General features: G+C 31.9%; 2 protein-coding genes across 5 annotated transcripts in view; both read right to left on the bottom strand.

Moving 5' to 3' along the window:
* Nucleotides 1–5,285, bottom strand: part of LOC125059038 (plasma membrane calcium-transporting ATPase 3) — an 89,880-nt gene extending 84,595 nt beyond the window's left edge. Inside the window, exon 1 of one of the 2 annotated variants that reach the window (XM_047663194.1) lies at nt 5,144–5,285. The gene's annotated coding sequence lies outside the window, so the exon portion shown is untranslated. Of the gene's footprint in view, nt 1–4,948; nt 5,052–5,143 lie in introns of those variants that run through there. The other variant, XM_047663196.1, reaches the window with a different exon arrangement.
* A 1,360-nt stretch (nt 5,286–6,645) lies between these two features.
* Nucleotides 6,646–27,820, bottom strand: part of LOC125059156 (solute carrier family 41 member 1-like) — a 37,105-nt gene continuing 15,930 nt past the window's right edge. For 2 of the 3 annotated variants that reach the window (XM_047663440.1, XM_047663438.1), the window contains 11 exons: nt 19,541–19,633; nt 15,595–15,725; nt 13,506–13,610; nt 12,838–12,904; nt 11,010–11,122; nt 10,504–10,648; nt 10,233–10,379; nt 9,915–10,062; nt 9,368–9,573; nt 8,734–8,882; nt 6,646–8,489 (listed from right to left, as the gene is read on the bottom strand). In XM_047663440.1, coding sequence (XP_047519396.1) covers nt 8,292–8,489; nt 8,734–8,882; nt 9,368–9,573; nt 9,915–10,062; nt 10,233–10,379; nt 10,504–10,648; nt 11,010–11,122; nt 12,838–12,904; nt 13,506–13,610; nt 15,595–15,725; nt 19,541–19,631 — 1,500 coding nt within the window. In that variant the 5' untranslated portion in view covers nt 19,632–19,633 and the 3' untranslated portion in view covers nt 6,646–8,291. Of the gene's footprint in view, nt 8,490–8,733; nt 8,883–9,367; nt 9,574–9,914; nt 10,063–10,232; nt 10,380–10,503; nt 10,649–11,009; nt 11,123–12,837; nt 12,905–13,505; nt 13,611–15,594; nt 15,726–16,884; nt 17,149–19,540; nt 19,634–27,820 lie in introns of those variants that run through there. The other variant, XM_047663441.1, reaches the window with a different exon arrangement.

Raw genomic sequence — 27,820 nt, 5'->3', positions numbered from 1 at the left:
GGTTTATTTTTTAAATTACTACTGTTTTTATCGCTTATTCTGTTATAGTTTGAGGGATCAATTCAGGTTCCGTCGCGAGGTCGTGGTACGAATATTTATACAAATTAAATGAACGAAATTTGATTACCGGTGAGGTCACATGGAAACCTAATCTGGGTGGTTTATTGGACGTCATGGTATGAATAAGCGATGCAGTTTAGTTGTAGGTTGTCATTAGGTTGGAATAAAAGCTCATGTTACCGCTGAGCTGCCTTGCGATTCTGTAACTCACTTTTCGAACTGACACAGCGGTTTTCACAGCGGCGGTCGCTCTCAAATCAGTCGTGAAGCAATCATTTTATGATTTGGCATTCTGATAAGGAGGGAGCTTGTAGTTTATTGTTTATCAGAATGCCAAATCGTTCGAAAAGTGAGTTACAGAATCGCAAGGCTGGTTTCAAAAATTCTTTCACTATATATAGTGCTACATTATTAGTAAGATACGCTATATATTATTGTCAAAAAAATATATTAAAAAAGCAGCAAGTACTTGCGTGCCTAAATAAATAAATTTTGCATATACTTATTTTCTTAAATTATCAATTATTTCTTTACTCAACAGATCAGGCACATTTCTGGGTCTGTACATAATACAGGAGTACGAATGTGTGCATGTTTTCAACTAATCGTGGTCTATGTTAATTGAAAATTTGGGATTTAAATAAACATTTTCAATCTTAAAACGTAACGAACTTTTTGATATTTAATGATACTTATTTAATTGATCAAGAACACAGTCCGTTATAGAAGGCGCTTGTACTAAGGACGTATCTAACGTAAGTCAAATCGTTTAGCGTCGAGCCGTTCTGGCGTCACGCCAACCAGACGCAAATAGACACACGGACACAACTTTTTAATTGACTTCACGTTATATTGTATCGTTTATTGATTTTACTAGTTTACATATACCGCCTCACGTACAATAGTTTTTTTTAGATTTAGAGAACGAAAATATGAAAAATTCAATAATATAAGATGGCGTTCAAACAAATCAACAATAGTTGACTAAAATCAATACATTTACGACTTTTAATGCCTTATCTAACAAATACTTATTCAAAAGTTGTAGAGGATGGTTTGTACATTCAGATCTAATATGAAGAGTCGTTTGGCCAGAGAGCCCCGAGGGACAAATCTATTAGATTGCATGACCTAAACGAATGTATTATTTATGACTACATTTCGTTGGATGTTTTATTTGAGTGTGAAATTATCCTACAAATCCCCATACACGCATTTGTGTTATTCCCGATTCTGTTTAAAAAGTAAAAGAATTTCAAAAGTCAATAATTTATTTTTATTTACACCGTATCTTATTATCTTTGCAAATCTATATGATGCTAACATTTAATATTTACAGTATATATAACAAAAAAAGACATACTAGTTTTAATTTGGACTCACTCAGTACGTTCACTGTGGACATATTATGTGAGGAACATATATAATAACTTTTTAGTATAGTAGTTTATTCTAAGAGTACATTGTCTTCACATATAATTATTTAACAAATGTAAACAAAATATTGTAAACCTATTTTAAAAGAGTAAGTGTGGAGTTTCTTGCCCATTCTTCGTCACACGAAACTACCTTTTGGAAGGGGCAACTAGAAACTTCTTTGAATTTTCTTTGACGTTCAAAAGTGCCATTTTAAATAAATTGCTAATAAATGAAATAAATGATTTGACTTTGACATTCGGGCAAGCCCCAAACCGCTGATTTTTAGTCAACATTACTGTCCAACAAATCGTGATCCCTCCCTTCCACCTGCAGCCGATATACATATTTTTTGTACTTATCTTTAAAGGTTAATTGAATATTCCGATGATTAAGCGAGGTTTTGCCAACATTTTGTTGTACAAAACCTTCTGAAAGCCGCCGTCTTATAAGGAATAGGAATTCTCATCATATTTTGCAAGGTAGCCGGATATGTTTCATTTACTTCGGAGACCTAATCTTATCGAAGAGGTAACGAGGCTTATTTATTTCAACGATCCCAAAAGGCAATGTCGCGAAATGTAAACGCCTTTTTCCATTTTCGGCTTTTTGTCGGTGCATCACATGTGCTCTCCGGGACAATTGCCCAAGTATGGGCACAATATGACAGCACCGTACACTACATCCTCAAAGTTTAGCTTTGACACTAATTTATCAGATAGCTCTCTATGTCGACAGAAATGTAGTTATGTATTTGATATAAAACTTTTAACCTTTAAAAGAAGTTACTAATTTATGACGAGTGGCAGGCTCGTGTCACCTTGACTAACCATAGAGATAACTTTCTATTAGTCACAATAATTGACGGGGTGATCCCAGAATTATAAATTTATATTAAATATGCCGCATATCAGTTTACTTTGAATTAAATGAATTATATCAAATTGTACGAATTCTGGAAAGGCTGGCATTTACGAGCCTTCCACGCCCATGGGCGGTCATATGTCATAATTTACCCCTGTAAAAAATCTTAGTTAATTTGACAATGCAAAAAATATTTTTCTGAATAGTACCTACTATCAATACTATTGGTTGACTATTGATTTGTAGATTTTATATAATTGAAATAGACCTTATAATAAAAATACCAACCAAGCTTTTTCGACACGCTCCGTTACGTATTTAGTAAATTTTAATAATAAACCATAAACTTAGGTTTAGTATATTCACCTTTCTATACTTTCATATTATTTAATAGTAATCAAAACTAATCCAACGTGGGTGTTATATATAAGTTAATAATCTAATTAAAGACCTCCGACCTACATCGAAGCCTAGAAATCTAGACTAGATACAGTAAGGCCTGTATTGTTGGAAGACCATTATAACAGGAGCCCCACCTAGTTAACGAGTGATCGGCTTTTTCTACTGTACTATGATAAGGGCGACGCTGATCGGGATCTATGTAAAATGGTCGATTCTATCTTCCTATAGTAGAAACGCTGCTGGCAAAACTGAGAATAAAATAGAGTAATAAACTGTAAAATACTTTGAGGCACTTAGCAGGGATATGTTCAAACCGAATTATTTAATTTGTAATGAGGCTTAAAAATCTAGTTTACTTCAAACTGAGTTAAATATATTTTTAATTACACATTGCGCACAAAGGCGCCGTTAACCGACTTGAAAAAATAAATAGAATCAATATCTGTTTATTGGCAACATACAAAAGGTTTTATTTATTTAACAGAAAATGTACTAATTCTTTTCACATGTCGTAACCTAATTAAATAACATCTGAATAGCGAGCTATTATTGGTATTTTGATTTGGAAATATTCTGATTACAACATATCTAAATATGCCACTCTATAAAACGAGAAAATAATTGTAATATTTTATTTGTAATCTTGGTAGATTTAGTTTGATGGTGTATGATCGTTTATATATTAACTAATAACGGTTCTCTTGTAAATTTTTTCTGCAGCCGTATTTTAAATATTCACTAAAGTAATGACTTATTGGAAAAAAAAAAACAGAAACATATAAAATAATTTACTAAAAATTGTACAGCGTGTGAGGCTCGTGAATTCTGCAATACGAATGCAATCCTAATATTAATATTTGTTGAAGTTGACCTCTGACATTTGGCGTGTGGTGGGTCAGCAGGGCACTGAACCAACGACCCCAGCCTCCTGCCAGATCCCGCAAACAGCATGTTACGTAAACTGATTATTTTATAAGAACTGTGGATGGAAATGCCATACAAAAGCTATGTATGTTATAAAAAGTCCTAAATGTATATAATATATCTTGTAGAATGCATTTATAAAGATGGATTTCGATTTACAGGGACTTTTATTTATTCCTGTAGAGGAGAGAAGTTATAAATATGGTAATTAAAACTTGGGTGAGTTTATTTTTAGGCCGTCAATGTAATTGTTTGTACAACTGACTAAAAATATTTTTTCCCGCACTGATTACTGTAACATTGACCTGACAGCCTGATCATTTATACAAAACAAATATTTTGCAATACTTCAGTCTCTAGTTCTTATACTTTCGCTAAAAGTTTTTTCGACCTAAAAGTTTATTGTATTTACATATTTAAATTGTAACGAACGGATTCTACCTATATTAAAATTATGAGTCGAGATTACTACGAGTTGTAGACTTTTTGTAAAAAAAAAGGAAATGTGGAATATTCATACATACATTTATGTACGAATGTATATATTTGTACACTGTAAATAATTATTTTTGTTAGTAATTTATGTAATTATTTATATACATTTTGTCATCATAATTCAAATTGTATAAATTTTAAAATACTCTGATCTTACCATCAGAAATATGTAAAGTTTTCTCGAAAAATTGCTTGGCTAATAATTATTATATTATCTAATAAAAAACCGTAACTATGTTGTTAAAAAATAAGTTCTGTGTCAAAGTTGCCTCTTATATAGTAACCATTTAATCTTAATATTTGCAGATTTTAATATGAAAATGTAATATTATATAAATTATACTAGTTTGTATAAAATTCAGACATTCTTGTAGATCACTTTTAGGCACGCCCTTTGAAATATTATCTAAATTGGTACCGTCCGCCAACTATTTTCGATGATAATTAAACTGATAATTCAGCCAAACAGGAAGGCTAGAATAATATGTCAAAATCAAGGATACTACAAAAATATATACATCAGCATTTAATTCATTGTACGCAGTCAATATGCTAGCAGCTGGCGACATCTATCAGAGTTTTTCCGTAACTTATTGAACTAAATTTACACCTAGCATATGAATCTGATAAATTAACTAGGTTTTCTATAATAATATTTGGTACTATAATATTTCTTTATGGATGAGGTTGTAAAAGTTTTCAGTGATGAAATAGGTTATGAAGCGTACAATGAAATTAGTGCAATGAAAGCTTCCTGAAAGCTGAAAAGGCGTAAGCATAATCTTACGTTATAGGCACAGGCACTCCCAATCACACACTATCGATCTGAAAAGGACCCCAAACCGGTACCACAATTACATAATTGCTGGCGACACGCGAAAAACGCCCGTAAAACTTGCTCTGAGATGGAAAGAATTCCCATGCACAATGGCTATTTCGGCGCTGCGCCGGCGGCGCTTGCAACCTTGAATTGGGAACGCACCTTTAATTTTAGCCGGATAACCTAGATACGGGAACCATTTCGAGTGCGATCGATATTCGCCTGCGCACTTCGAGCGCGATACGAGCGTGAGGAGCGGCGGACCGCGACCGACTGGGACTCTCGCTCGCCCTAACCTCTTCAACTGCTAAATCGCTGCTATCTTGCTGCTAACAGCAGCTGGAACAGTTTTCACTGTGATTTACTCATTCGCTATTATTAATCGCCTTGGGTGTATCGAAAAACAAAACCAATATAATAATTATTGAAGAAAATCTACTTCTTTTTTACGCGTAGCTCATAACCCGTAGCTTGTAGACCTCACGCGTAGTAATTGTACGTAGCAGACCCATAGATTATAACAAAATTGAACTTACTAAATTTGTTTGTACTGGTATATCGTAAAATAATGAATAGACAATAAATATATCGATCGTGTAACACTTGTCGCGTTGCCGCAGGATAATTGTATTAGGCTCTCGATATTTTTTCAGGAAAACCCTGTTTTGAAAAATCACAGTGAATTATAATATGCGTTATTTTCAGGGAGATCGAGACCGAACCGCGCACGCGCGTTGTCGTAACGATCCACGCTGATCTTGTAAGAACAGGTGTTAGCGTATAACTAACCAACTTTACTGATGATGACCTTTACTATGGCATCTTTGAGTACATTAGTCAATAAAATTTATCATTGTAAAACGTACTGTAGATTTGACTCACCTAGGTTATGATAATTGAAAGTCATTGAACGTGCTAAAATACGTTAGGTTAAGAAAGCTTCACAAAATTCTTTGAATATAATACGGCCGAGATGGCAAATCGGCTCTCAGAACAAAAATTATGAATGTTAAAAATTAAAAATCTTTATCTTAATTATGAAAACATTTGCTCTATGCAAATTTTATATTTTGACATTCGATGGTGTTGGCGCCAAAAACTGAAGAAAATAAATAAATAAATAGATAACACAATATAGTTAAAGTATCATTTTTAATGTAGAAAAATCAATAGCAATCAAATCTTTTCTTTCACGGTTGCCACGTGTTTTTAATTTACCTACAATAAATACGTAACTACACACTTATGAACTTCAATATTAAATATTTGAAGGTTATTCATCCTAACTCCCTTTAGATTCTTCAATTACATAGGTCCGTCTTGAATATTCACCACAACGGTGAGTTATTACATTATACGTTTATAATGTTATATAATGCCGTTAAATTTTTTACTTGTCATTCAGTAATCATAAATTATGTTAAATTGAAGCTGCCATTTCAATTCGATAGAGTGATTAATGTTTTCATAATCGATGTTATTACTTCCCGCACACGAAGTTATTTCAAATTTACAACGGTACATGAGAAATAATTTGAGTTAAAAGATCTTTCCGACATTAAGTATCATTATGTTTTTATATATTTTGAACTATGTTCAAGAAAGATGTATAAGTAGTATTTATCTGCAAAGTAACTGAAGGGTTGTTTGTATAAAAAAACAAGATAATTGAACATATTTATTTTAAAACAAATTTGTACACGAAACAATATCTTTTACTGATGTCTTAAACTAAAATCCGCTTCATATTAAATTTTCAGAATTCAACGGTTTTCTATTTCATAAGTGATGTGCTAGCGACGTTTTCCTACAAACTATATAACAATTATAACTATATACATGTTAAAATCTCGTATATCACATCATTCATTCAAAAATATAGCTTAACATTATATCCCCGTCACGTTTGTGACTTTATTGACAGTACAACTGTTTGACAAAATTTCTAATCTACCTGCATGTTTTAAATCAGATATTCTTGAAATCTTAAATCTATTCTTCCAACAAATTTTGTTAATAGTAACTATTTAGAGGTAGCTCGAAACAAACGGGTTATAATAATGTTGAATTCAGAGATCTTACAATATTGTCGCAATTCATGATGAGAATAAAAATCGTAGATATGCATATTATATACCTAAAAATGCTTAAAATCATAAGAATTACATTTAAAACTCACTCATTACTTTTTAATCTAATTAATGCCACGAACTTATCTGATACTGCTGCATTTTTAGTTGATATTAGAATCAGCTATTTGCTGTCACCAACAATCTTTATTCACTGGATCAGATACGTCATGGTGTCGAGACAATTTTATTTAAACTTGTAAAACCCACTAGTAAAATATCTTAAAACTGTTGGCAAGTCAGGCACTAAGATCGTTAAACAAAATATTATATCTACAATTTTTACTCTCAATAATTGGTTCACACATACGCACACTACAGTATGGCTAATCGAATACGGTATATTGACGGCATTATCTTAAATTTCTTAATACTATCAATTGCTTTATTGTACTGATTCGTCTAAACTAAAACTAACTCGAACAACTAACGCTGAAAACGGTGTTAACGATGGAGATGAAATCTAAGATATGGAAGATTTTTAGTAACAAAAACGGATTACAAGTAGCTATATTAATTCATGGTTAGTTGTAACACATATAAGAACAAAGCACGATGGCATAATGGAATGTTTATAATACATGGAAGATGTCCAGTGATATTTATATCCGTTCACTCCAAAAGATATTTATTTTCTGAAGTCCAAGGAAGAATAAAGAGATAAGGAGGCGAATACATAAAAGAGAGACAGTAAAATTCGTTAAATTTATTGAAATCCATTTCGTCCACCCAGAACAAAGTCAGCGAGGCTAAAATTTGTTTTGGTTACGATCACATAATTGGAACTTATCACAGATATCACTAAAACGTTCCGAACACGAATTTGTGTGACATAGTTGTTAACATTTACTAAAACCACAAATAATTGGCACTACAATTGTAATAAATATTAATACTGTGATGTTATGTAATTGATTTTGTATAAAAATAAAAAACAATCTATAGCAGCTTAAATTACGCAAATCTAAGTCTAATCCGTTAAAACTTTTCGTTATAACCTTTGGCATAACAATTCTAGTCTTCTAAAAAGGCATTCGCTGATCATATATTAATTTACAGATCAAAATGTAAAATACTTTCTAAAATGACAGCTAAATTGCGAAGCATTAAGAAGCCTGATATCCCAAGGTCTTTTTCATGATCAGCGGAAAAAGTATTCTTCACACGTTCTTCGCTTGGGATTAGGTGCCTGAACCCGGAACATTATTACCATATTGTAAGCCAAATATAGAGAGGATAACGAATGCTAATCCTAAGAAAACAGAGCCTAAAAGATCTCCCAGGGCAGTCAGATATGGAATAGCTGCGTTGTCAGGGTCTTTCTTCTTCTGCCACATAAAATGAACGAGAATGTATGCTAGATATAGCAACACCATAACCTGAAAAAACAATAAAATAACTAAGGCATTCCCAGCTCCAGAAGTTGAGGAACTTTCAATGTTATCTATTTATTTTATTTTACTAAGACTGTATGGAGAATATAGTGTATAATAGACTGTATGGATAATGGCAACTATTGTAGAAAAATAGCAGTATTTTGGTTGGTGGCAAAGCGCCTTTAAGTTCATATAAAATCTGCATTGAAAATGCTATTGTAAAGTTTTAAAGTTTTAAATATTTCACCTGTACTACGCTGCACATAACATAAGTGACGCCAAAGAACACTTGAATGGTAACGAATCCCTGGTAGACGAAGTCAGCTACGATCATAAAAACGATCTGGCCACAAACGGCAAGAACCAGCAACATTCGAGCGACTTTCGCGGCGGGTGCTGCAAAGTATAGACTGATTAGTAATGGTTAGTTAAAAATAGCATTAGTCAGTGGCGCTACCACCTTTTTAGGTTTGGCCCTCAGATTTCTGAATTTATTTCATGATAATTTGTCAATCTAATAGACAAGTGCAGGCCTCCTGTGCCTGACACACGCCGTCGACTTTTTGGGTCTAAGGCAAGCCGGTTTCCTCACAATTTTTTCCTTCAATGTTCGAGTTAATGTACATAGAAAGAAAGTCCATTGGTACACAGCCGGGGATCGAACACACTACCTCAGCGATGAGAGTCACAGGCTGAAGACAACACTGCTCTGGTTAGTTAAGTCTTAACAAAACCTTATAAGATTTTATTTTAAATAAGAGAACATTTTGAGTATCCGGAATCTGGATTAATATAATGAGTATGAAATCATTATATCAATCGAGAGAGTAATTAATATGAATATATATATATATCGTACGGGTAAGTGTTATTTAACTTACTTCCAAAGAACAATGTCTTCCAAGGCCACTCGATAATCCTCGTGTTCTCCGGGAGTACTCCTGGTATTGCTGTCTGGTGTAGATGTGTTGCCAGACGAGAGGATTGCACACACACCAAGTTACCACCGATGCCGTTGACGATTGGTTGGAATACCTCATACGCCGGGTACCTGTCTACTGCCTGGTCCAGAACAATGCCTCCGATACTGTGGAAATAAATATTCTTTTACTAAAATAATAGTACATATGTACTAATATTAGATATACACATACATATATCTAATATAGAATATGACCAGTCACAGTTTGCACTAAAGGTCGGCTTTGAATAAACCTTTATTCAATTTCGTTTGAATGTTTATTAATAATAATAAGTATTGAAATAACAAACAAGAACACAAATAACAAACAATGGATGTTAATGTGGTCATCATTAACATGTACGTAAAAGCAGTTTCTTCCAGACAACACAGAAGCTATAAACTTTATATACTTTTGATCAATGTCGAGGGAAATTTTACACGATTCCACCAACATGGAAACTAACCCGCTAATAAAGAGAGCAGAAATGACTGGAGTCCACCCGGTGGTGAGAACTGTCTTGGTATATTTGTTTCGCCAAACAATAAACACCCACACCGGAAGAAGGCAGTAGTACACGCACAGCAACGTTATTGGCTGCCACAAAGACTTTTCTGAAAAGGAATTCGGATATTTAAGAATATATTTTGGTGTCAGGATAAATAAAACTAAAAGAATTACTATTAAGATTACCTGCCTTCATTTATACTTTTTCATAAAAACTATTGAAAACAGACTTCGGTTTAATGAATATTCACTAGGTAAGAAATCTCAGCATACTCACTTATTTGTTCAAACATATACTGCGCTGTGACAGCCAGCACTGAGTTGCTGACGATGTCTCCGATAGAGGCCGCTAACGGTGTAGCTACGTTGTCTGGGTTAACTTTGAACTTTTGAGAGCCAAAGATCACCATCACCATCACGAAATCTAAAAATAAACATTTAATTAGCTGATTAGTTTGCTTAATGCTCATTTATGAGTCAGAATATAACATAGAAATTCCAATTAAATATCGACCTTATATCATTGATTTAACAAAATGATTCCTTACCCAACACAAAACATGTAGTAGTTGCAGTGAAGATAGCTGAAGAAATGATGAGAAGAACATAGTTTCCGTTCAGTTCCCGATCGGTGATTGTGTTGACTACAATCGCGAACAGTGAGACCACGGTCGCTGCTACTATTGCTTGAACCTGAAATTTGCAAAAATATTATGTTTAAAGTTATAACATTCTAAAACCAGATAGAATACTCATTAACGTAATCTATTCGTATGAATGATAAATTGTTATTACTAAAAGTACAATTCAAGGTCTTATTAAGGTGTTGTTCTACTGTATGTTTTAAAACACAGCTGAATTTCACCAAATGAAATAATAACGTTAATAGCAATAATTGCAGTCACCACACCCCACAATTTCTGAAAGATAGTATAGGAATAGTGATACTCTGGACTGGCTTTTTAATATAGACTTAGGGGCAACAATATAGCTCTTAAGCATCACTAAGGATTGCACTAGGAGGAAGTAAATTGTGGAGACATGATCTACCAACCTGTACGAGTGATATGTTCCCGACGACCATAGAGATGACTTCCCTCGGAGAATCCATGTTTCCCAAGTTAGCCTGTGTCGACAGACGCGACGCCAGGCACATGTCCAGATTACCTGTTATATAAAAACTAGTAAATAAACATCAAATATTATCACAGAATCCTACAAGCCGGATTTGCATATGGCAAGTACGACATTTTTTAGAACTAAACTGTACTATAGTTGAAAATAATCAAACTTATATTTCAAAACGTGTTTTACAATTCAGTATATTTGTCACGTGGCAGATAATCACAATACTATCATATTCGGATATCAATCTATGATATAAATAGACGAACGTATGCATAATATTACCCAGAAAAGAGCATTTTTATTATATTTCGTTGTCGGTCTATATTTATTCTATGAACTAGTATATGTCATGCGAATTGCGAATAGTATTTAACGAATTGGTTGAAAGTTAAAACAAAACAATGTTTACACTACGCTCGTTACGAACATGGTGTGTTGATATCGGCACGCAGACAAAAGGCGTCAGATTATTTAAACATATATATACGCTTTCAAAACAATATCTTGATCACAATAAGGAGGTATACCAAATCCACAGTTTTGCATTTCAAGTTACTCTTCTAAGGCATTTTTATGTAAATTAAGGAATTAACTGGAAGGTTAAACAAAGTTAAATTGTAACTGCAAAAAGTATTATAAATATTTTTATTCTGTAAATACATATTAAGAATTCAGTTAAATTTATGATATAAAATTTCCACTCGTGGTGAAAAATCACCCAAACGATTAACACTACAGTATTAATAATAATATGTGCTTAGAGTTAATTTTAGTGAAGGTTATTGTAGATATGTTCAAATATATGTTAAATTAAACACTTTGTTTGAAGCTATCGTAATTGTTTTAATCGTTTAAAATATTAGCTTATAACTAACATAAAATTAAGGATAGTGGGGTTGCGATGATTGCTAACATTTGGTTTACGCTTCTAAGTATTTACTAAAATATATATATATGTAACTTAACTAATGTATGGTTACATAACTCTAGTCTTACATTTTTTGTTTTCACAGTAATAATCGTATTGTTTTCTAAAAATTAGAGAAAAAACGTGTAGGCTGTAGCATCATTCATTGTTTAACCGCTAGTGTATGCTGCGTACACAGAAACGAAAGAAATCTAGTAATAGTAATAATTGTTTTAATTTAACATTTTATTAGCAATCCTAGAATTAATTGCGAATTATAAAGCTTTTGAAAATAATAAGGTGCTGAAGTGACGACAATTAGTCACTTAGGGATTAGGTTAGACTTGAGGTTACTTTAATCATATACGAATAATAGGACCATTTGGGGTTTGAGGCCTCAAAATCAAATCATAAATATAACAAAGGATGACGTTTGATTCTAATAAAAGTGTGCACCTAGTATAACCACAGTTAGCTGGAAAATTACAAAGTAATAGACGTATATGACAGATTTTTATCGCGGACATAATTTTAAAATCGCTCTAATGTCTTCTGATTGCTTTGATAACACTGTTTTTTACACTTGTATAACGTTTAGGTATTATTTAGCATAATATTATTGTTAATGGCTTGATAGATGCATTATTTTTAAACTTGGCAAAATTATTGGGCTTAACACATATCGTTTTTATAGAATATAACTACAAAAATTGGCTGAAAATTGCTTTTTACTAGCGCAATAATATGTACTTAATACAATTTATTATCTCTCCTTTATGATTGAAACCAGAGAGTTCAGATCAACTTTTTGTTTCACTTGCTGATTAAGTATGATATTTTTACTCACCCTTCAATCCCGATAGCGATGGTACTAAAACAAATATGGCTGACACTTCCACGAACACGTCCCATTCCTGAAAATTATTTTTAATTTGAAAAAATAAATAATAAATCGTTTATTTGCAAAGAATGTGGTACATTCAAATTGATAGTCATCTATAAATTCAAGAATATTCATTATGCGTCATTTACTATTTTATTTTTAATGAAATAGCGTAGTGCTATGATAAAAATACTTAAAGCAACTTTTTTATTGTATTCGGGACATTAGAGGATTTTATTTTATTTTCATTTCTTTATATTATTATGGATTTTTTTGTGACGAAACTAATTCGCCAACCCAACATATTTATTATATTATCCATATAAATCTGTAGGTAAAACAACAATGCTATCAACCACAAGTTGTTAAACTGGGAATCACCTGCGCATGCGGTTAACAAACGTTATCTTATAACGATTTCTAATACTTTAAAATTTCCAACCGAGCGTGGTAATGTATTGATAATATAGTATATATAATATAATAAAACATGTGCTCCGTTTATGGGGTGTTTATAAAAACCCTTTATTTCTTTTACGGGTACTGTGGAAAAATAATCTTACGGCCTTAAGAGACATTATAATTTAAAATCAGCCTATTTTCGCTTATTATAGAAGTCATATTATACTAACTCTGACGCTGCCGAGAACCAACCCAGCTCCGATGGTGCCACATCCCGCTATGAAGAACGGCACGGCCACTTGCATCAACGTGTTCCACCATCTCTCTTCCTTTTTCTGCCAAAGAAACCAATAAGTTATCATCTAGTATATGATTAATATAATTATTAAAAAACAAGCTATATATTGAAAGGCATGAAAACGTGTTGGTTATTTGAAAATACAAGGCAATACGCCGTTAATACTGCAGTATTATATTATCGCTGTATGTTCGGTACGTTTAAAAGCAAAAATATTTTTGAGCAGTCAAACCCCTAATATATTTTATGACGACATTATTTCTATAAACAAACTAAAACACATATCTTAATTTTTTAAAGTATTTCCCTATTCATTCTTTGTCAATACTTTTACAATTGCAATCTTTAACAAAGAACTATATTTTACACGCGTTTATTCTAATCAACAAGTTTATGTTCCGTCTTTTACGATAAAAAGTTAATTACCTAGTTACGACATTACATGAAATAGTGTGTAAAGCGACAAAAAAATGATGGAAGTCACCTATTTGTCTTTTTTTTATTCTTGAGTAATTTACTTGAAAATGAGAACGAAGGCGACGTTAACCAAAAATTAATAAAACATAGTTTGTTATAACAAAACAAAGTATTTATCTATAACTTTAAAAATCCGTAACTTTGATCGCCTAATTTCTCTTAATTAATGTTGAAATTAAAAACTTAAATTACAGAATGCTTTCCATAGAACTAAAATCGCATTTCTTAAACAGATTATTTCCATGATCAATAAGAATTTTGGATTTTCGTTTATAAATAATCGTGCTAAGTCGCGGTACAATTTTTATAAATTTTCCCCTTGGAAAATTTATGTTTTCAATTAGAAAACACATTGAGACTAATGAGCTTTGTGCACGATTAGCAAAAACTACGAAATGTATTTCGAAATCGGTTCGATTGGAAAGTGGTCAAATAGAACATCATAATTAAAAAGGATATCTTGAAACTCAGCTAGCAAAAAGTACTAATTGTATAAAAACGTATTAATCATTCTTTTGTTATATTCTTCAGTTACATATCCTATTGTTCGATACGAGCACTTTAATCGCTATGACAATCGATTTCTTCACTGATTGAGTCAAGTCCTTCACGTTTATTTTCTATTTAAATGTAATCTTGATTGTCTGAAATATAATTTAAAATATTTCCACAATTCTGAAAATTATAATATATTAAGTAATTTTGTGGCGTTGTTATTATATTTCTTCTGACAAAAGTACAGACGGAAAGACATCGGAATTAAAGATATAACATATGAAACGCCCAGTTCCTTGGTATCCCTTGACTTTATCAACAATTTAATTTGGAATTCGTGAGTTATTTATACATTCTCGCATGTTTTATCTCAAAGGGCATTTAAAAACCAATTTTCTCAAATTAAGCTGACGCAGATGTTGTAATGACATTGACGTAATAATTTTTCTTTTGAGGTAATCACTAATCCACAGTTATCATTGTGGTATAAAGTGTTTTTAATCTATATAAATAAAATACACTTAACCTTTACAATATCATAATGAAAAGGCTGTATCATCCAGAATAAATGGGAGCATTAGGCTTTAATAGGAAAGGAGTCCTCACAAGAAGTACAATATCTGGGTGATTGCACTATATTTGGTCCTATTGTAATAAAATGTTAGCTATCGGCCATTTCCGTTTGCTGACGTCACAGCTCTTTGTGTATTGTAATTTAGTTTGAATTTATTGTGCTCATTATGTCAAAAACCTCTTTTATTATTATTTTATACGCGAAACTAATTTGATAGATATTCGTTATGAGCAATTTAAGTAGAGGCGTGGTCCAAAATTATAATTGAGTGGAAAGGGCATCTAAAAACTTAATATATTTTAATACTTACTCATTGCAAACATGATGAAGTCTTTTGCTAAAAAGTGATATTAAAATAAGGCATTTGTATGTATGTCACTTGTACGTAAAAGTGACTAAATTAAGAAACTAAAATATTATCATATCAAAATGATGATCTCTTATTACGAATATTTTAATCAGAATATTGTCTTACCCCGGATAAGGGCTGTTTCTCAGCATCATCATCAGGTAACTTCTTTTCGGGCAGATCCACGGGGCTTTTCAGTTCCCCATTCGTGTTTATGGACGCCATCGTGTATCCGCTGTCTGGACTGCCAATTTCATCTAAAACAATTCATCATCATTGTCTGGCTGTCCAATTAAGGTTTAGATTGTAAATATAAAATATTCACGGTTTAAGGGTTTTATAAAGGAAATGATGTGTTTGTATGTACAGTAAGGGACAGAAAACTGTAAAGGACAGGATATGAAGGAACCGGAGACAAAAAAAGCGACGACAACTGTCAGATAAAGTAGACTGATCATCTCCAAAGCCTATAACAATAATCAATAGAACAGACGCAGAAATGTGTTCCAAAACCCTGACGGCTTCATCAAAATATGTAATGAAACCCTCTGTTTATTTTGCGATTTGTTTAAGTTATTTTCAATCAATCAACGCAGGCTTTTATATAATTTGTATGAAATTCTTGCGGAGTTAAACTAACACAGTAGACGTCTTGTTCCCCTTTAGTTAATATTAATAAAATTTGCTCGCATTGTTTTAAATCTTATCTTATCTTAATAACATCGACATTTTCACGCTTTTGTACTAACTGGATATAATTTGTTGACAAACGATAATTAACTAATTAGTATTTAGTCTCGACAGCTTACTGTTATAAAATCAAATTAACTCAAGAAGTAGTATTTACTTCGCAGAAACTTTATTATTTAAGTAATTATACTACCGGGTCACTCATATAACATAAATAATCAACACTCAACCTTTATTATCTATATCTTATAGTATTGATAGCGAGTGCGAAAATACCTACAAGGACGTAAACTTTTCAAAATTTATGTGTAATCAGACATAGATTTAATAAATAAATTGCAAATGTTTATTATTTCTTAAGTAAAGCTACCGTCTGTATTTTATCAAAATGGGAAAATGTCGTCTCTATAGTTATATATAATAGTATCAATCGTATCAAAAATATTTTATACAATAATATATTTAAATCTTGTTCTTGGTCTGGGAAGCAATATGTTTAAAAAGAGTAGGTACAATTAATTTTTTCACCAAAATCTGCTCAAATAAATTTAAAGCACACAGAAAACTAATTTGTACAATGTAACCCCTTTTATTCATTAAAACGATTCACTCTTATCACTGTTTTATTATATTTTTGTCTCAGAAAGAAACTAATGAGTACCTTAGTCAAAACAGTGTAATAAAACTAATTCACCCTTTATGATTAAATAATTATAATGAACATACCTAAAATGGTATAACCATTAAATTTCCTCCACATTTTATGTACAGCCATTTCTATATTAACACCCATTATTACTAAAAACTAATAAAACACTGCACTCAACCGATAACAAAATAGCACTGTTTAGTAGCGGAAACACTAATCACTTTAAAAAAAACATCGGCAATGCCATTCGTTTTTGTACCAGAGAGCTAAGTCTTTTATCATTTATCAGCATCTTCACACATTAAAAATGATAATTTTTCTCGAATGACACAACGTGCAAAGGGGTCACAGTCGAATTACAACAGTTGTTCAGACCGCGTAAATGTGTCAAAGAGACGATTGTAACTAACAATTTTATCAATGTTTTGTTTTGTGTATGTGTGCGGAAGTCACGTACAGTAATTAGTTAAGTCAGCTATGATTTTATTACCGATAAAATGATAAGGGGTTGTAGTGGGGCGTATGGCATAATTATTAGTTTTGAATCTCTGAAATCTAGAAACAATTAGACGTAGATGTGATTATGAGCAATGAGAACTAATGTATCTAAGTGTGGTTTAACTTAAATTTTCACTGGCATTAACAGATCAGTGAATTCGTGGCCGTGATCGCAAATTAATTTCCGGGCGTTAATTGTCAGTCAAATAATTGCAAAACGATACAAAATTAACGCTGTAATGTATTTTTTTTTAAATGTTGTATGAATTTATTGTTGGTGTACGTAAAAGTACACGGATGAATTGTATACTATATACAATTCATCCGTGTACATTGCCAATAATATAGTTTCCGTTCAACATATAAGATGAATAAACACGTTTCTTTCATTTCCCGTTATCTTATTAATTTTATCACTTTAATGTCACGGTAATCGCTATACTATAATTATTATATTACAGTAGGGATAATAAGCAGTTGGGTTTAATCAATAAAAAGATAATTAATGTCGCAATTTATAATAGGATGAATCAAATATATAAAAAAATCACTAATCTTAATCGTATAAAGCGATCTGCGGTAAAGCCCAATCATTAAATTGTCAAACGTAAAAGTCATAATATGGTTTGAATCGCATTGTACTTAGACGTTTGTTGATGATTGATGATTATTCAGCATATGTGTATAAGCCAATATAAATTCAACATACTTGTTATAAAGTTAGTAGCATATTAGTAGTATTTCATAAGTACAACATTTTATGAAATATTTCAAATTTATATTTAGCAATTTATATTCCTATTTTTTGTTTTAGAACTTTCTTAAGCGAGATGGAAACGTGCGATTCTCGAGCGGTTATCTTTTATCCAACTATTGTTAATACGCTCGTAATAAATTTGTTTGACGCAGTCTATGAAGTCAACAGTGACAATCAGTGTGAGTGAATGCAAACTCCTTAAGAAAATATTATTTAGAAGAATAACAAATATTTAGGTATATTATATTATTTGTATATTATTTTTTATAATTTAGTTTTTGTTTCATTGAACGCGGTTTGATATTTTTCATGCATAGTCGTGAAAATTCTCTATACGGAGTCAAAACCTAATAAATCAATAGTACATTTAAATAGTTTTTAATTACAAATTGTAGTCAAACTTTTTCCATCAATTTTTTTGCTTCTTTTGATGATAAGTGTGCATAGCCTTATGGTTCAGGACATGGGTTGCTTTATGGTTATAACCATCACAAGGTTCAAAACTAAAATGGCAATGGGCTGGTCATGTAACACGATACCTAGACGACAGATGGACATAAAAGACAACGAATGGAATGGACCACCCGGGAAAAGAAGAGTGATTTGATAGAAATAGCAGGAAAAGACTGACAGACTATTGGCTATAGGGACGCCTGAAAGGGGGTTTCTTGGCTTTCACCCAAGAGGGGTCCATATCCACATGCACCTAACAAGTGTGCAAAGTTACCAGAATAAATAAAATTATTTTGATTTGATTTACAATTATATCTTTAAGTACAAGCAATGTTTGGCTAGTGGAATTGTGAATAACCCCTTTGACTATTACTTAATTAGACAGTTTCTAAAATTAAAGAATTACCTTATATATAAATTTGCACTTAATTTATGACTTTAAGATATTATCTAATAGTCAATTTTTTATATTTGTACACGCGTCGTCTGTATCTTAAGACAACTATATTACCTGTAACAATGTTTAAACAAACTGACGCGCAAACATACACACGTCTGACTAATACGGAATTTTCATTGTATAGTTCTTTTCATAATATTATTCATCGGAAAACGTGGCCATTGCTAATTTTATTGTTTTAAATGTTTATTTTTCAAGGTATATCGTACAGAATTAAAACTTGTATTCCATTTAGTTTCACAAAGTTTCAAGATTTATGAAATTGCGATCAGTTTCACAAACTCAATTAAAACTTTCATTTTTTTTTTTTTAAAGAAAGGCAAACGTGCAGGAGGAGGCTTGTGAGTGCGTTGCTTACTTTCAAGGATTGGGACTCTCTCTTATGAAGGAAAGATGAAATGGTAAAACACTACAATTATATAAGAACATTCTATTCTATCCTGACGATAGTTCTGATAAGTGACCTTTAGTGAAAATATTATAGCGGAAGATTAAACATTAATAAGATTTAATTGATTGATGATCTTGATTTAATCAAAAATATGTGAGAAGCAAAAAAACGTACCGCTGATGGTGAAGACAGGGTTCCCGTTGATGTGCGGGGAGTAATCTTCGACTTTCTCTGATGGCTTGATGACATCGGGCACTCCGACCATGCCTGGAAAGATGCAAATTTCGTTTAGAGGGTTTAAGAACACTTAATACGTAGCTTGAAATAAAATAAAAGCGATCTTTAAATTAAGTTATTGTTTATTTTAAGAAGAGTGGAGAGAGAAGCGTCCCATAAATTTATAAAATAACTTATTAAAGAAAACACTTTTTTACCGGATTGAAGTTATGCATTGTTATAAACTTAGGTATAATTAACAATACATAACTTCAATCCGGTAAAAAAGTGTTTTCTTTAAATGTGTAAAAGACAATATAACTTATTATTTAATCTACATGGCTACTTTATGGTCCCATACATGATGGCAATAGCAAGGGGAATATGTGGGCGATTTTAATTATACTCATACATTGCTACAATTTTGTGTACTATGTGTGATAATTAGTTACTTTTGAAATACGTCGTGATTTAGAACAGAATAATACGAAGTTTTACAATAATGACATTGTTTGAATCGTTAAATTTTGTCATTAATTAGCGATTTCTGTGTCACGATTTGTGTATAACTTATTAAAATAAGACAGCACAAGTATAATGTGTCACACTTATTATAATGAAAAGTTATAATTATGTATGTATTACAAAATGATTAATGTAAAAAATACTTATAAAAGTTTTTTAGTAATGCGCCACCTAGAGGTAAGTGGAAACAATTACATGTAATGACAGATTTATTTAACAAAATAAATATTCGAGCAAATCAAGATAAGGATTTATTACACATATAACAATAATATAACCATAATAAATATTAACTCACGCGTCTGATTACGAGGGATTATTATAATTTGACTTGGCCATTGAGACATAATTACTGTAACCCGAGATTACGACACTAGTATATGCCCCTGACTTTGTTCTTTCGCGGTTTTCTATGCACGGTCAGTTCAAAGACAAATAAAGGTTCCGATTTCCGAGTTGTATTGAATATACAAGGTATAGCAGCTCGTTTATAATCATCAAAGTTCTACTCTTCTGCCATGAACAGCGAGCAAATGAACTTAATAACTTTATTATATGCTTTGTATGACATATTATAAAATAATGGCAAATAGTTACGTAAACCTATAAGATTAACATTTATAAGTGCAGACCAGACTAACTTATCTTTATCAATTAAATAAAAAACATACATAGAAACGCGTAATAACACTTATGAGAATGAAGTGAAATCAAAAAATAATATTTTTATTGGTTATAAGGAGCGCACTTCGCAAATGATACCATAAAAATTGATAAAAGGGCCGCTGTATTCAGGTCAGATATAAGTGGATTAACTTGGTACGCTAGTTGTCATGGTGGAGAGGGAATAATATTTTCAGCAGCTAACGTAACACTCGGTTAAGACAAAGCCAAGTAACAGAACCATGTGTTTTCTAGGGACCGACACATTTATTGTTTTTGTGAGTGGGAATGATTAGGTACAGGGTATTAAAAGAAAAAAGTCAAATTTTATCAGTAATAAAATGAATTAGTGTATTAATAGTATCGTATTAGCGTAAAGAAATAAGTCAAGTAATTTCTCTCCTTATCAACATACGTACATTACGTAACTTATTACGTAATAACTTCGTCTGAATTGTTCTAGCAATTAGTTCACCATGATTTAACTAAAATGAAAATGAATCAATCAGACAACGAAAGGACAAAAGCTTCGGAGAATACGGCCTGCCCGTATATTCTTACACCAGTTAACTTCAAAATTAACGTTTATTATTAACGTGAACTTTTAACTAGACTAGTTAACGAAAATGAGAGGAAAAACTGACAAATAAAATAAATATCATTATTGCAAGTAGACCAAGTCAGGCGCCAGATATATATTACAAAGTAATATTGTTTACGGCGTGTAATTTACCGATAATGTTAATAAAACTATGATAATTTAAGAATTTTATTACCCATTCAATCGATAAGGTTAAAATTCATGGAAAAACGAAGTGAATTTTTTTTTAATTTTTAGAAGTTTGATTTCCTTCTTTTGTTGTGTTAGCAGAATTCGCCTGATCACACCTGAGAACCTTTTAAGCTATTGGTACATCTATCAAATTCGATTTAGTTCTGGACCCAAATGTTTTGTTTGAAAACTTTGATCCGTACCTCTAAAGCGTCAGAGTATATTCCTTCCTTCTTTCTAGAATGCGGCACTCGTTAATAAAAGTAATTACTAGGAAAGGCATACAATCATATTGACGTCACTACATGGATATTTTTGCAACAAAGAACGTGGGAATCGTAATAATGATAGAAATATCTGGATATTTGTGTATAAATATCAGAGGTTTTGCATAAAACTAAACAACTCGGCATGTATTTTGTGATTATACAATTAATCTACTAAAATACCTGCCTCAGATGTTATTTTCACCTCGTCCCTTTGGTATTTTAAATCCATACGATGGCTATATTATTATATTAACAGTCGTAAATATAATTAGATATTGACGCATTTACAATTGACCTATTATATTTTTTACAGAAATGTTAGTTAGTTAGTTATGGAATAAACATATAGCGTTACAACCCTATATGTGTTGTCCTCAGATAGCCTCTGTCAGTTTGATTTTTTTTTATAGACCTCATACATCTTTGTGATAAATCGCCCTTTTGTGTCTGACACATGACGAATTTCGCGTTATTTTTTTTTATATTAGTTTCTTCTAGATGTTAGCTTTCACCATAGGAGCAACACGATATATGGTGATACGAACACGCGTTCTTAGGCATAGGAGTCACACTGCTAAGCCAGTCGGTCACCACTGTTCATTATTGCATTACTGTATTTTTTCGACGATTGACAAAAAGCGCTTGCAAATTGCTGCAACGTTTCGAAATTCCCTTAAGTGCATTAATGAAGCCAAGGTTGAGACGTCTGGTTCAGCCGAAACCGAACACCGACCGACACTTCCTTGTTACCACTGAGATATGTTAACCGACTGAGTGAAACATATCTCTAACTATCCCTATCCCTTGCTGAATACACACTGCATAGTAAAGGAATATATAAAAATATTGTCGGATTTTAAGGCCTTTACCTGCGTGTTTGCAGCGTCTAAAGGCCCATTTGACAACATTTAAATGGGTTTTTAATTCGAACTTTGTGATAAAATTAAGCGATCGGTCCATGATGGACACAATAAGGTGAGGTGAAAGGGCGTTACCGACCTTAAAGAATTACACTCTTGGAGGACCCTAAGTAAGAACAAAACAATTGTAATTACCATACGTTTTGCAATCAATTATTGCATTTCTTTCAATCTTTACTTGAAAAGTCTTTTCTTATCTATGGCAGATTGAATACATAAAATAAAAGAACTTTATAATAAGAAACTCCAGCAAACATTTAAAACTTTGTTTATCAATGTAGGTACATATGTAACATTTTAATCATCTATTCAATGCCATATTTAATAGCTTTTTTTCATAAAATTACATTTACACTTTAGGTGAGAAGTCGGCAATTTTATACCTATGCTAGAATTTGTCACATTAATTTAAAGAGTTTCCTCAACTTTGTAAAATGTATGTGTAGATGTGAGTTATACACACATGTTTACTATAACTTTCTGTGTAGTACTTATAGGGGGAATAAAAGTCATGTTGACTCGTAATTCCAAGCAACACAGCTCTTCAGATATTAAGAGAACTGTGTCGAAATTGGGATATTTTCTTAGAAGTTTAGCTTTTACAGCTAAGTATAAACTCCAACATTAAACTTGGTTTAGGTCAGTAAGGGAGCTAATTAAGTTGATCCTGATAACAATAAAATTCAAGTAAAGAACGAAAAAGTCTGCACAAAAACGTGGCCCTTTTGAAATGTATTGTGAAAGCGTCAACGAACCGCGTCGATTGCAACAACTTCTTAATTATTTTATTATATCTCTGCAGTAACAGGGAATTTATTTGTTACACGGACTATTTATATCTATTATAACCATTTTCTAAATATTTCATTTCACAGGTCATTTTGAACTTTGTAAGAGAGATATGAAATCCCACCAAAATTCACACTAGGTATTTTAAATCAATTCTTAAGTTTTCATTAAATTGTTAAAACATATTTTTTTATATAGCAAACGAGCAGGAGGCTCACCTGATGTTAAGTGATACCGCCGCCCATGCACACTCACATTGCTAGAAGCCTCGCAAGAGCGTTGTCGCCCTTTTAAAAATTGGCCTATTCTTGAAGTACCCTAAGCCGAATTGGTTCGGAAATACTTAAGAGGGCAGCTGGTTCCAGATAGCGGTGGTGCGCGGCAAAACTGCCTTAAGAAACGCTCAGTTTTGCGACGACGGATATCGAGGTGATACGGGTAGAATTTCGTATTCTGCCTCGACGTCAGATCATAAAACTTAGCTGCAGATATTAATCCGTACAACTCCTCTGAACAGTCTCCATGATAAAATTGAAAGAGTATGTGTGTGTATTTAATAAAATTAAAATCGAATTAAACAATCTTAATTTTCTTTTATCGTATAAGGTAAAAAGGTTGTAACTGCATCATGTAATATTAAACCATTAAGTGCCTCACACAGGTATTACCATAGTAAATGCATCATTTAATCCACGTTCAGTGAGTAATAAGGTTTTCCTGATCCGCAATGGAAAACTCAAATTTACCTTGTGTGACAATTATAAAAATCCTGAGAAAATTATCTTCGATACCCCTTTCCCTAATTCTCTTTTGGTTGTGTTTATTATTTTCAGAAGGTTCTTATGAAAGAAAAAATAAGTAAGTTGTGCGTTACAAATTCAGGAAATAAATTTGATGCTGTTAAGGGCTATCGGGTCTTCTAGTAGCCATTATCTCTATGTATATAAAATTCTCGTGTCGCAATGTTCAATCCCATACTCCTCCGTAACGGCTCGAACGATTCTTATGAAATTTTTTATGCATATTCAGTAAGTCCGAGAATCGGCTACTATCTATCTTTCATAACTCCTAAGTGATACAGAGTGCTTCCACCCAAAAATTTTATTTTTTATTTTTCAGAAAAAATTTTTTTGTTTTAATTTTTATGATACAGCATACAAAAATACATACAACCCCTAATTTTCACCCCTCTACAATCAACCCCTATTTTTTACTATAGTAATTTTTATTGAACTAAAAAAATATTTCCTAGAAATAATATACATACATGGTAAAACAACGTTTGTCGGGTCAGCTAGTAAATATGTATACATATTATATTTTACGTACCATCTCAATAATGTTTAGAATGTCACAATCTGGGGCTAATATATCTAAATTAAACTTTGCCGCTTACTAACGGCGATTAGTGTATAAATCAAAAATTATGTAATATTGTTACTTTTAGGGGTCGTTTAAAGTCTAGACTAAATCTCCAGACGAATTAGCGTGTCTAGACTAATTGCATCGTAGTTTGAAGTACCTATTAATTATGACCGGGAAAATAAGAAGAAAATTGTTTATAATTACTTTTAATACTTTTCCTTATTTTACCTGTTTTAAAACAAGATGATTTTCCTTGATTTTGAAATTTGAGTATACAATCGATTTAAAAAGGATTAATAACTTTTGTAGTGTGTTTGTTTGAATGACATTCTCGTTACAGCAAAATTTCACAAATTCATATTAATTATGTTTTTTATTAATTCGTTGGTGATAGGTACAAATGGTAAGCTCCGTTGGAACATATAATTAACTTAGAATTGATTTAACAGCAATACTATATTTTATTCTCAAAAGACCGGCAACGCACTCGGGAGCCCTCTAGCATTGAGTTTCCATGGGCAGAGGTCTATCACTTAATATCAGATGAGCCTCCTGCCCGTTTGCCCCCGTTTTGTTACCACTACACTACATACTAATACCATCGTGTACTAAAATACGTACTTCATCATCTCCTGTGTAATTGTGGTTCAAGCAACGATAGGTATTTCATCAACGTATTATTATTAGTTTTTCTATGGTTGTGCATAAATATCTAACCACAGATAGTTATTAGTAACCTTTGTCTTATGATTCTGTAACTTAATGCTTTACAATTATCTGTGACCTTACAATAATTGTTCCGATTTGACGGCTGTCATCGTGACAGGTTTTTTACTAAAAGCATGGATCATATCTGTTCATTTTACAGGTTCAATTCTACAGATGATTTTTCAATGAATTCACACATGGAGAGAGAATCAATTATTGAATTGAAAGCATGGCAAACTCTGGTTGCGGCATAACTGACAACCATCGTAAACAGGAAATATAAAATATTAATTTGCTATTATAGTAGCAATTTATATCAGCAAATTAATTAGATATAAGTAGGTAATTGCGGCATTTTTTTTATAGACCTATCCCAAACACAGATAGCTTAGGATGTAATAGGATCTTAGTCCATACACATAGGTCATATTTTACCGGAATTATGCGCCTTAAAAAGATACTCCAAAATCGGTATGACTATGTGATACGACTATAGGTATGTAAGTGATAAATTATAATTAATAAATATAAAAAAAACAATGGTATTATTTTATCAGATGTCGCAACTTTTTATGATGGGAATGTTTAGATAGCAATTGTGATCAGTTAATTATAATACGATAAAACGATTTATTATTTTTACAAATGTATAATATCATAATTGATGAAAGTTATATCATTTTAATTATAAATACCTTGCGTTATTTTATATATAATGAAAAGATCAGTCAAGATATTAATATCACATTCAGATAATTAAACAAAAATAGAATAATACCTTGATGTCTTATTTGGAATGGGGCGTTATTATTATTATTTATCATTAGAATAAATTACTAGAAGACACCCTGATAGCGTAAAAATAAGTTTTATAAAGCTTTCTTTAGGTACATTATTCAACAATTAAAGAAACTGTCAATACGACCGTATCTAAATCTTTTCAGTAACATTTATGGAATCTATAAAATTATTATTAAAGTCTGGTACAATTCTTATTAATATTATGTAATAGACTCTTAAAATTGATAATTTTCCTTTGCTCTAATTGGTTTTGTAATAACCATTGTTACGATTTGAGGTCAATTGCCCTTAGCCTAATTTTCTTTTGAAAGTTTCTATTTTAACAGTTAAAATGATTTGTTGTTTATTCACCTTAGAAAAGACTTAGATAAATTTAAAATAAAAAGTGGGCTAGATTTAATATCGCGCGTGTAAGAATGTCACTAAGTGTTTTATCTAATTAAAAGGTTCTAACCTGAAGTTTACTATAGGGCATATTTATACATACATAAAATAGAGACGAGCAGTGTTGGCCTAGTGGCTTCAGCGTGCGACTCTCATCCTTGAGGTTGTAGGTTCGATCCCCGGCTGTGCACCAATGGACTTTCTTTCTATGTGCGCATTTAACATTCGCTCGAACGGTGAAGGAAAATATCGTGAGGATACCGGCTTGCCTTGGACCCAAAAAGTCGACGGCGTGCGTCAGGCACAGGATGCTGATCACCTACTTGCCTATTAGATTAACAAATGATCATAAAACAGATACAGAAATCTGAGGCCCAGACATAAAAAGGTTGTATCACCACTGATTGTTTTTTTTTTAAATAGAGACGCCCATTTAAAAAGTGAGGAAATTAGACTGACCAAACTACTTAACTCTTAAGTTATAGTGAATATTAAATATCCATATAATCTTAATAAGGCTTGAAAATTAATCGTGTTAACATGCGTGATTCGATTTGAAATGCTTACAAAACATCGGCTCCCTCTATAAACATACTTATTCATTACTGTATTATAATCTTTAAACAAAGATGTGATTAAAGTAACTATGAAATTGAAACTTTAGGTAATGTTCAGGTCTCAGGAGGCACTTTACACGTTGATTCAAAGTCAAAGAAACCTTCAAATAACTTTTGAATCTCAGTTTTATATAGAAATGAGGAAAAGATTATTTAAAAAATACGGTACATTTTAGATAAGAGTTACTATGGGTTTGAAAGATAAAGTTTGGGAATAATTTTATTGGAAAGTAATAAATCATATAACTAAAAATATATAAATGATAATAAAATAAGATATGTCATTAGATCTATCGGTACTTGTCCGACACAGGCGTAATATATCTTATCTTCATATGCTTTTTGTAATAACAAGATAAAATCTCTGTAAAAATAACATATGTTAATCCTAAAGTATACGTTCAATATATGTACTTATATTTATA

The sequence above is a fragment of the Pieris napi genome, chromosome 19 (assembly GCF_905475465.1).
Source record: "Pieris napi chromosome 19, ilPieNapi1.2, whole genome shotgun sequence".
In the NCBI taxonomy this organism is placed as follows: Eukaryota; Metazoa; Arthropoda; class Insecta; order Lepidoptera; family Pieridae; genus Pieris; species Pieris napi.
Note: the sequence above shows the minus strand (reverse complement) of the source record. Positions and strands in the feature narration are given on the sequence as shown.